Source organism: Gopherus evgoodei, chromosome 6, assembly GCF_007399415.2.
Source record: "Gopherus evgoodei ecotype Sinaloan lineage chromosome 6, rGopEvg1_v1.p, whole genome shotgun sequence".
Lineage (NCBI taxonomy): Eukaryota > Metazoa > Chordata > Testudines > Testudinidae > Gopherus > Gopherus evgoodei.
The window spans coordinates 137567364-137578783 of record NC_044327.1 but is presented as its reverse complement, the minus strand read 5'-3'; the positions used below and the strand labels follow the sequence as shown (position 1 = coordinate 137578783).

The window sequence follows — 11420 nt, the reverse complement described above, 5'->3', positions numbered from 1 at the left end:
TTATATTTGAAAATTTAATCGCGATTCATTTTTTTAATCACTTGACAATCCTAATTTTAACATAATTAGATGTATAACTTTGCATTTAGGATCAAGGAATGCAGGCCATACCTACAGAATGAGGGACTGTGTCCTGGGAAGCAGTGACTGTCAAGGATTTAGAGGTCATAGGGCACCAGCAATTGAACATGAGCTCCCAATGTGATGCTATGGCTAAAAGGGATCCTGGGATGTGTAGACACTGGAGGAGGGAGGTGATTTTAAGCCTGTTTGTGGAGTTCAATATGGCAATACTGTTGTCACAGATCCACGGGATCTGTGCTAAGGCCAGTCTTTAAGCAGTCCTCTTCAGTGTGCCAGACCCCCAAGGAGTCCCACGCTTCCTTCAGGCTGGGCTCTGCAGCTTCAGTGCCTCCTAGACTGAACATCGGTTTAACGCTGGGAGGTCTGTTCAGCAAACCCAATTGAAACAGACTCCTGGTAACGACTTGGACACTCTTCAGGGAGTAATGCACACAAGGAAGTGCTTTCAGTGACACTAAACAGTCTTTTCAAAACAGAGGAGGATGTATTAGTCAACTGGAACACAGCACTGGAAGTCCTTACAGTTGCATACAGAAATAAAGGTTAAACCATGGTCCATTATGGTCAATCCAGAGCAATTCACCAGCTATTTCAGGCTCTATCTTTCTGACTCCTTTGTGAGTCCCAGGAAAGAGCAACCAGTTTCATCCAAAAGCCCACACTTTATTCCCTGACTGTCTTGTCTCAGAGACATTGTGGGTGAGAGATCTTTTATTGGACCAACTTCTGTTGGTGATAGAGACAAGCTTTCAAGCTACACAGAGCTCCTCCTCAGGTCTGGGAATGGTACTTACATTGTCACAATGTGCCTGAAGTGAAGCGGACAGGATGAGAGTGAGTGCTGGGTGCACCATAGAGGGAATGTTACCAGAATGTGAAAAAGGGATGGGGGCTTCTGAACAGGGAGAGCACAGGGTTTTATTGATGACTCTCGGATTAAAATCTTTCCTTTTTGCTTTCAGGGAAGCTGAGAACTTGCTAATGGACAAGCCTCTGGGCTGTTTCCTGGTTCGAATCAGTCAGAGCAGGCCAGGCTACACCCTGTCATACAGGTAATGCACCCACTTCTTTTCTTCTACCAGAACTCTTGGTGATGGGCTGCATGGGGCAGTTGTAGCACAGTGTATCAGCTTTCTCCGTGGACTGAGATACCGAGGCTGTTGCTTAGACACCCCTGACCTGGGTCCCTAGACACACCCCAGAGGGACAGATGGGGACTCTGGGGCCTCCATAAAGAAGAGATAGCCTCTGCCTTTTACTGAGGATTACCTTGATTCATGAACTATGTATAGTAGCCACAGGACATGAGTTGGAGGGGATGCTAAGTATGGGCACTGTGTGGGGAGCTGAGAAGGTGGGCAGTTGATGTGGATGCTGTGTGTAGGGATGGATGGAGCTGGAGTTGAGATGGTGGGGAGTTGATGTGGATGCTCCATCCATCCCCATATGCAGCTGTATGGGAGGTGGAGGATGGTGGGTGTGGGTACTGCATGAGGAAGTGCCATATTGGATGGGAAGAGGATGCTGTTTCTGGGTCCTGCACTGTGGGATCAGGCTGGAGGAGGTGCTGCCTGGAATGGGGACAGACTGGAGGAGGTTGGGATGCGTAGGCTAGGAATGTACTCAGAGGGGAGTGATGGAAAGGGATCCTTTGGACAGATACATGCAAGGGAAAGTGCAGGGTAGTGATGCAGAGGCACAAGCCTGCAAGATAGAATGGGCTAGTGAGGAATCCTAGATTCTAAGGCCAGAAGGGACCACTGTGATCATCTAGTCTGATCTCCTAACACAGGCCAGAGAACTGCCCCAAAATAATGCCTGTTTGAACTACAGCATATATTTTAGAAAAAAATCCAATCTTAAAATAGTCAGTGATAGAGAATCCACCACGACCACTGGTAAATTGTTCCAGTGATTAATTACTCTCACTGTCAAAAATTTGCACCTTTGTTTCCCGTCTGAAATTGTCTAACTTCAATTTCCGGCCACTGGATCTTGTACCTTTGTCAGTGAGGCTGAAGAGCTCTGTATTATCGAATTTCTATTCCCCATGTAGATACTTATAAACTGTGAACACGTCACCCTTAACTTTCTCTGTGAGAAACTAAACAGGTTGAGCTTCTAGAGTCTATCACTATAAGGCATGTTTTCCAATCCTTTAACCATCCTCATGGCTTTTCTTTGAACCCTCTCTAGTTTATCGATATCTTTCTTGAAATGAGGACGTCAGAAATGGACACAGTATTTCCGTAGGGGTACCACCAATGCCAAATACAGAGGTGGTAAAACCTCTCTACTCCTGCTTGAAATTCCCCTGTTAGTGAATCCAAGGATCATGTTAATCCTTTTAGCCGTAGCATCGCACAGGAAGCTCCTGTTCAGCTGATTATCCCCCACAATCCCCAAATCTTTTTCAGAGTCACTGCTTCCCAGGAGAGTCCCCCATCCTGTAGATGTGGCTTGTGTTCTTTGTTCCTAGATATATACTTTCATATTTGGCCATATTGAAACACACATTGCTTGCATCCAGCTTACCAACCAATTCAGTATATGTGACCAGCCCTTTTTATTATTTATATTTCCCCAAATGTTTGTGTCACTTGCAAACTTTGTCAGTGATAATTTTGTTCCAGGTCATTGATGAAAATGTTAAATAGTGTAGGGCCTAGAACCACGTCAAGCTACCTCAACTGGCTCATGATGGTGCATGCCTGGCTCAGGGCAGACTGTCAAGAAGTAGGGCACAAACCCTAAATTGGTTGTATGTTCCATAATTAGGTTTCACCAACCAAGTAACAAGAGTGAATTCCACAAGCTCTATAACAGCCTTACCCTGGAGACACAGACCATCACATTGGGCACTCCAGTCTATCTTGCCACCCAGGGAAGCTTGTCTTTGTGATAGATAGTCCCTTACAGCAAAAATCACAACAATATTCAGGTATCAGAGTAGTAGCCATGTTAGTCTTATCAGCAAAAAGAACGAGGAGTACTTGTGGCACTTTAGAGACTAACAGATTAATTTGAGCATAAGCTTTCGTGGGCTAAAACCCACTTCATCAAATGCATGCAGTGGAAAATACAATAGGAAGATATATAGACGCAGATGACATGAAAAAAAATGGGTGTTGCCATAGTATCTCTAACGAAAGTAATCAGTTAAGGTGGGTTATTATCAGCAGGAGAAAAAAAACTTTTGTAGTGATGATCAGGATGGCCCATTTCCAACAGTTGACAAGAAGATGTGAGTAACAGTAGGGGGGAAAATTAGCGTGGGGAAATAGGTTTTACTTTGTTTAGTGACCCATCTACTCCCAGTCTTTATTCAAGCCTAATTTGATGGTGTCCAATTTGCAAATTAATTCTAATTCTGCAGTTTCTTGTTGGAGTCTGTTTTTGAAGTTTCTCTACGCAAAAGAAAAATGGACACAAATCAGACGTCAAGAATTATAACATTCAAAAATCAGTCAGAGAACACTTCAACCTGCCTGGTCACTTGATTACAGACCTCAAAGTCGCAATACTTCAACAAAAAAATCTTCAAAAACAGACTCCAGTGAGAAACACCAATGCCAGAGGTGTTCAGCGTGGCTCAGGACCTTGTATGCCTCATGGCGCCATCCTCCCCGCAGAGGAAAGACAAGTCGCCGGTGACCGCCCAGCCCCTGTTCCCATCAAGGGGCAAGCCAGCGATGATGGTGCACTGATCTCCATCTCCAGCACCCCTCTCCCTGGCACAGTCCACTCAAGTGGGGTAGCCGTACCAGTACCAGTCCCCTCTTGGCACCGCTTGCCAGCACTGCAGAGTACCACTCCTCTGTGGTGGTACTTCTCGGAGACCTCGGAGGCACAATCCTACTGCTCCGATAGGACCAGAAGCAGAAGGTCTAGGTCCTGCCGTGACTGCCATCCCTATCTGGCGCTTTGGCCACCGCAGTGGCAACCTTCTGGACACCCTGGGCATATCATCAGAACCAGGGACAAATCCAAGGATCAAGGTCCAGGTCCGAAACAGTGTCTTCGGCGTCCTTCGTCTTTGCACAAGCAATGTCGACACTGCCAGCAGCGGCGCCACCAACACCTCTATCTTCGTCTGAGGCACCAGTACCAACTCTTCTGACATCAGCACCACTGGCATCAATGACCTGGGCACCACCAGCATCAGCACTGATAATCCTAGTTCTGGCGGCCCCAGCACCGCATGTTACGGACTTGGTGGCGCAGCAGTACCGGGTGCTGCGTGATCCCCGGGGTGCCTAGGGGAGTGAGCAGGGCCCATTGCCAGGACTTTCCTCTTCATCCTCCCCAGACGACACCGTGGCGAGGACAGCAATGGCCCTAGCCTTGGAGGATAACAGGGTCCTGCAACAACTTCTGCAATGGGTGGCCCAGAACCTGGGGATCCAGGCAGAGGAGGTGGTAGAGGATGCCGACCTGATGTTTGACATCCTCGCCCCCTCCAGTCCCTCTCCTATTGCCTTGCCATTAATAAAGACTATTACCAAGACCATAAAGATCTTGTGGCAGACCCAGGCATCTCTGTCTCCTATGGCCAAGAGAAACGAGAGGCGGTACTTTGTCCTTTCAAAGGGATATGAGCACCTATATACCCACCCACCTTCCATTGCCTGGTGGCTGATACAGCTAATCAGCGTGAGTACCAGGGCCCCTCCTGTAAAAATAGGGATGCTAAAAGACTAGACCTTTTGGAGGAAGGTCTACTCCACTGGGGAGCTGCAGCTCCGCATTTCGAACCAGCAGGCCATTGTTAGCAGATAGTCGCATAACACCTGCAATGCGATGGCCAAGTTTCCTGAGCTGCTGCCGCAGGACTCTTGTGCAGAGTTCTCAGCACTGGTGGAGGAAGGAAAACTGATTTCCCAAGCTTCCATACAGGCCACATTGGATGTGGCAGATGTGGCCTCCCACACAATGGCCACAGGAGTTGCAATGAGGAGTTCCTGGTTGCAGGTCTCTGGTCTCCCCTACGAGGTCCAGCAAACCATCCAGGACCTCCTCTTCGAGGCTTCAGCCCTATTTTCCGATATAACAGATAAAAGACTCCACAGTCTAAAGGACTCAAGGGCCACCCTCAGGTCCTTGGGCCTCCACACTCCCGCCACTTAGCTCAGGCACTTCTGGCCTCAGCCTCCTTCATGGTTCTACCAGCCACAGAACCGGCAGACGCTCCTCGGCGGAGGAAAAGGAGTGGCAGGAGAAGACAGCACCCTTCCTCTGGCCAGGGCTCTTCCCTGCCTTACCTTTTCGTCCCGACTATCTCCTTTCTACTGTCCATGATCCGGTATCACTTCGAACCGCTTAGTCCTCTGCACGGTAGAGAAGGGATACTCCATCCAATTTTGTGCCCTCCTGCCCTTCCAACCCCCTTCACCATCCCTCTTCAGGGACCCCCCTCACAAAAAGCCAAGGATGTGCTCAGGCCCATCCTAGACCTCCGAGAACTCAACAAGTTCGTGAAGAAGCTCAAGTTCTGCATGGTCTTTTTTGCCTCCATTATCCCCTCACTGGATCCAGGAAACTGATATGTCACCCTCGACTTGAAGAATGTGTATGTCCATGTAGCAGTAATTCCACCCCACAGAAAATACCTCAGGTTTGTGGTGAACAGCCACTATCAGTTCACAGTCGTCCCGTTCGGCCTGTCAGTGATTCCTTGAGTGTTCATCAAGTGCCTGGCAGTTGTGGCGGGGTTCCTGAACAAGCGGCAGGTACAGGTGTTCCCGCACCTCAGTGGCTGGCGGGTTAAGGGGCGCTCCAGGTCTCAAGTGGAGGTGCAGATGGGCGTCACGAGAAGGACGTTCGGCGAACTGGGTCTCCTTCTAAACGAAGGGGAATCAACGCTGTCCCCTGTTCAGAGGATAGAGTTTATAGGGGCAGTACTGGACTTGACACAAGCCAGGGCATACCTCTCAGAAGCGAGATTTCGGTTCCTGGGCAACATCATACAGGATCTCAGGCAGTTCCCCTACACCACAGCAAGGAATTGCCTGGGACACCTGGCGGCTTATACTTATGTAGTACAGCATGCCAGACTCAGACTTCGACCACTTCAGTAGCAGCCAGTGTCAGTATATTGGCCAGTCCGGGACACTTTGGACAGGATTATAACCCTGTGTCGCCTGGTACTCAACTCCCTCCTGTGGTGGCTCGACCCACAGGTGGTAGATCCAGAGGTCCCCTTCACCATCCCTCAGCCCTCCCTCTCCTTAGTGACAGATGCGTCAGACTTGGGCTGGGGGGCACATTTGGGAGATCTCAGAACACAAGGTCTCTGGTCTCAGGTGGATCTCGCTCTGCACGTCAGTGTCAGAGAGCTGAATGCAGCGCACCTGGCATGACAGACTTTCAGAGTTCACCTAGCAGGGAGATGTGTATCAGTCCTGACTAGGATGACCAGACATCCCGATGTTATAGGGACAGTCCCGATTTTAGGGGATTTGTCCCGCGTCCCGACCTTACATTGGTCGGGACATCTGGTCACCCTATATGAGGGGGACCGCGGCAAGCCAGCCTTTCCTCCCTGGGCCCTGGGACAGCGTGCAGCTGAGCTCGCTGTTCAGCAGCGCCAGCCCACAGGGCCTGCCGCCCAGCCCCCTGGCCTGGGCACACAGAGAGGCAGCGAGGAGGTCTCGCTCCGCTGCGTGCTGTAGCAGGGCGGGACTTGTAGACGCGGGCAGCGGGCGCCGGGCAGGATAGTGCTGGTGCAGGTCTGCCGACCGGCACAGCAATACTGAGAGGTACCAGTGTAGACCTGACCCACTGCCCTCAGCCCCCACCCTGACCCTGTTCCCTCAGCCTCCTCTGCAGTTCCCCCTGTACCTCCCACCCTGAACCCACTGCCCTCAGTCCCTGCCCCTGTTCCAACAGTCTCCCTGCTCCCCCCAACCCACTGCCCTCAGCCTTGCCCTACCCCAAATCTCTTCTTCAGCCTCCCCTGTCATCCCACCCCCATCGCTCCCCCTGCTGTCCCACCCCCTCAACTTCCCCCAATTCCAGTCCCACTCCCCTCTGTCTCATCCCCTGCAGACCCTGTCCCTCTCCCCAACCCTCCCCAGCCCAGCCCCATTGTCTCCCCTGCCCCGCCACACTCTACACAGCTCTCTCTACCCTGTCCCGTTCATGCTCCCCTCAGCTGCTGTCCTACTCCCCCCATCCCAATCCTGTCCCATCCCCCTCAACCTCCCCCCCCCCGACTCCTCCAGTCCCAGTCCTGTTCCCCTCAGTTCCTCCACCCTACTTCCCCCGGTCCATCCCCACACACCCATCGACTCCCTCGACCTCCCTCCCTGCAATCCCACTGCCTGGACCCACCCCCATCCCACTCAGGACATGCAGGAAAAAGAAGCAATGGGCTTAAATTGTAGCAAGGGAGATTTAGGTTAGACATTAGGAAAAACTTCCTAACTGTAAAGGTAGTTAAGCACTGGACAAATTACCTGGAGAGGTTATGGAATAGCAGGCATTGGAGGTTTTTTACGAGGTTAGACAAACACCTGTCAAGAATGGTCTAGTTGTTATTACTCAGTCCTGCCTCAGTGCAGGGGTTTGACTAGATGACCTGTTGATATCCCTTCCAGTCCTACATTTCAGTGATTCACATTGAATTGCCTTGTGCCACTGTCTAGTAGTACTGACACACAGTTCTCTGACATGCGGGTTTATAAAATTGTAGTTAATATACAGTTTAGAGTATGGCAATTTTAAAGCTCTGCATGTTCAGACCAACTGAGCTGAAAATTGTGGTCTACAGTATTCAAAACTATTAAGATGTGGACTAAAATAAAATCAGCATGAATTGCTCAACAATATCAATGGAATCAGCATTGCGCTGCTATATATTGTAAAACATTACAGTGAAATCTTGCAAGTATTACATAGAACACAGCCTTGCCCAAGTGGTAACTAAGCATAACATCCTCCTGTTTCAACATTCTTAACTTGTATCCCATAGCTCCTAGAGGTTGTTTTATTTCAAACACTGAATGCTGCTAAGTTATGAGTTTTAACAGGTGTTTTTTTCTTTTAAACCACAGCACTGAATGTTGTTCTAAAATTATTTTCCAAATATTCTTAAACTCCCAGTTTATCCCCCACTGATGTTCATTGTGAAAAGTATTGCAGGTCTAATAATAATATTTAGCACTTTTGTAATTCACTGTCCAACATGTGTTTTGTGCCCTCCTCTGGTGGATTTTTAGAGGATAACTGTATAGCTACCAGCTAAGGGAGTTATATCTTGAACTCAAGTAGTAGAAGCTCATGCTTTTAAGTCTTGATGGCTCAGATTCAATCTTTGGTGACTAGCTATGATGGAAGTTGCTACACTTATAATCCCTTTAATCAGAGGTTCTGAATATGCTTTGTTGTAGGCAGAGCTAGCCTATAGTTAAGCAACTGAAAATTTAGAATGGGAAGTGTTGAAATGTTGGGAACCATTATAATTTTGGCAGTCTGGAACGAACATCCCATCTGAGGGATGGGGGCGGGGAGAGAGGAGAGTGAGACAAGACCAGGAAACAAGGAGAAGGAATCCAGAGCTGTAGTGGGGGGCAGTTGAAATCAGATGAGGAGCTGGAGGGGTTAGACAGCAATAGGATAGACATAGACTGGAGGGGATGAGGAAGAAGGGTATTTGACTGCTAGAGACCACTCCATTCAGGAATCTGGAATAGACCCAGGATTCCCAAGTTTCACAGTTCCTCTTCTGTCAGCAGCAGATATCTGTGAAACCCAGTGGCAAAAAAAGGTGTCTCATTCCCCTATAGAGCTGATCTATCACATATAGGATGACAACCTACTGCCTCTGCCATCACTTACTCCATTAGCTCAAGTGGCAGAAGTCTGTGCAGTGGATCTAAAGGTTCATCGGCAGGATTGGAGCCATGCAAGTTTCACGATGATTCCACATGACAGAATTTCTGGAACAGTTCATTTTTGATTTTTACAAAAAAACCTGGGGAAATGCATACAGAAATAGGGTGACTAGATGCCTAAATAGGGGAATCTCAGGCAGGAGTAGAGAAATTATTTTATCTCTGTATTTGGCACTGGTGCAACCACTGTTGGAATCCTGTGTCCAGTTCTGGTGTGCACACTTTAAGAAGGATATTGATGAATTGGAGAGTGTTCAGAGAAGAGTCACAAGACTAATTAAAGGATTATAAAATCTGCCTTATAGTGATCGCCTCAAGGACCTCAGTCTATTTAGCTTAACAAAAAGAAGGTTAAGAAGTGACTTGGTTGTAGACTGTAAGTATCTACATGGGGAACAAATAGTTAATAATGGTCACTTCAAGTTTAGCAGGGAATGGTAGAGCATGAGCCAGTGGCTGGAAGTTGCAGCTAGACAAATTCAGACTGGATAGAAGGCATCCTTTTCAATGGTGAGAGTAATTAACGATCAACAATATACTGAGGGTCATGGTGTTTTTCTAAAAGCTTTATCTAAAAGCTATCCTCTAGGAATTATTTTGGGAAAGTTCTATGTCTGTGCTATACAGGCGGTGAGACCAGGTAATCACCGGATCTTTTCTGGCTTTATAATCTCAGAACTAGGTACATCAATTCACATGCAAATTTCTCATTGAATTCAATAGGTGTCCTTGCCCTGTGACTTGTGGTGCGGGCTGCAGCAGGGGCCATACAACCCCAGTCGCAGCTTCCTAGGGCCCCCTCTCGCAGCTTTCTAGGGCCCCCTCTCATGGCTCTGTGCACCTGTGTCTGTCATTGTCATCCGCTCCCCCTTTCCCCCAGCTGCTCGCCCAATGTGTCCTGATATTTCACTCTTATGATCTGGTCACCCTAGTCCTGACAGACAACACCACAGCAAGGTTTTACATCCACAAACTTGAGCGCACGCTTCTCTCTCCTGTGCCAGGAATCCCTCATGCTGTGGGACTTCTGTGTAGAGCGCTTGATACACCTTCAAGCATCGTACCTCCCTGGAATACAGAACAAGCTGGCAGACCATCTCAGCAGGTCATTTCACGGCCACAAGTGGTCCCTTTGCCCAGATGTAGTAAAATCAATTTTCCATCATTGGGGCTTTCCCCAAATAGACCTGTTTGCTACGCGACACAACAGGAAGTATCAGCGATTCTGTTCCTTCCTGAGTCACAGCCTGGGTTCCATCGCAGACGCGTTCCTCCTCCCATGAGGAGGCCATCTCTTATACGCGTTCCTACCTCTCGTTCACAAGGTGCTCCTCAAGATTCGCAGGGACCAAGCTTTGGTGATATTGATAGCTCCAGCCTGGCCCCACCAGCACTGGTACACATCACTCCTGGAAATGTCTGTGGAAACTCTGGTCACTCTGCCACTCTTCCCAGACCTAAAAATGCAGGATCGTGGCTGCCTCCAACATCCAAACCTCGAGTCGCTCCACCTCACAGCATGGAAGCTCCATGGCTGATTGCAGGGGAGCTCTCCTGCTCTGATCAAGCCAGACAAGTTCTCCTTGGCAGCAGAAAACCTTCCACAAGAGCTACCTACCTTGCCAAGTGGAAAAGATTTTCAGTCTGGTCAGAGCAGCACCTCTCGTCCCCGACACTTGCCTCGGTGCCACTTACAGCGGACTATCTTCTCCATCTTAAAGCAGCAGGAGCTGTCCATATTGTCAATAAGGATTCACTTGGCCTTCATCTCTGCTTTCTTCCCAGGCGCAGAGGACTGCTTGATCTTTGAGAATCTGATGGTCGGCCGTTTCCTTAAAGGTCTCAACAGACTATACCTGCAGATCCGACAGCCTATCCTAGCTTGGGGACCTCAATCTGGCCCTTTCCAGATTTACGGGATTGCCATTTGAGCCCTTGGCGACATGCTCCCATCTCTATCTCTCATATAATGTGATGTTTCTGGTAGCGATAACCTCAGCTAGGAGGGTGTGAGAGCTCAGGGCCCTAACATCAGAGCCCCCTTACACTGCATTCTATAAGGACAAGGTTCAACTCAGGCCTCACCTGGCTTTTCTCTCAAAGGGTGTCTCTCAATTTCATATCAGCCAGGACATCTTCCTCCCTATATTCTACCCTAAGCCACATTCCAGCACCAGGGAGCAGAGACTTCACTCACTGGATGTCCGCAGAGTGCTAGCCTTCTATATTGAGAGAACGAAACCATTCTGAAGGTCCATCCAGTTATTCGTGGCAGAGGTGGACAGAATGAAAGTCTTCCTTTCTCCTCTCTCCTCTCTCCTCTTCATCATGAAAGTTTAAACTTACAAATGTAGAATTATGTAGAAAAACCCTACATTCTAAAATAAAACATTGTAAAACTTTAGCGCCTACAAGTCCACTCAGGCCTACTTCTCATTCAGC

At 48.7% G+C, this 11420-nt stretch overlaps 1 protein-coding gene across 4 annotated transcripts in view; it reads left to right on the top strand.

Moving 5' to 3' along the window:
- The window catches only part of LOC115653881 (unconventional myosin-VIIa-like), a 131920-nt gene that overhangs the window by 106669 nt on the left and 13831 nt on the right, over window positions 1–11420 (top strand). For 3 of the 4 annotated variants that reach the window (XM_030567619.1, XM_030567621.1, XM_030567620.1), the window contains one exon: window positions 1047–1136. In XM_030567619.1, the coding sequence (XP_030423479.1) occupies window positions 1047–1136 (90 nt within the window). Of the gene's footprint in view, window positions 1–1046; window positions 1137–11420 lie in introns of those variants that run through there. The other variant, XM_030567622.1, reaches the window with a different exon arrangement.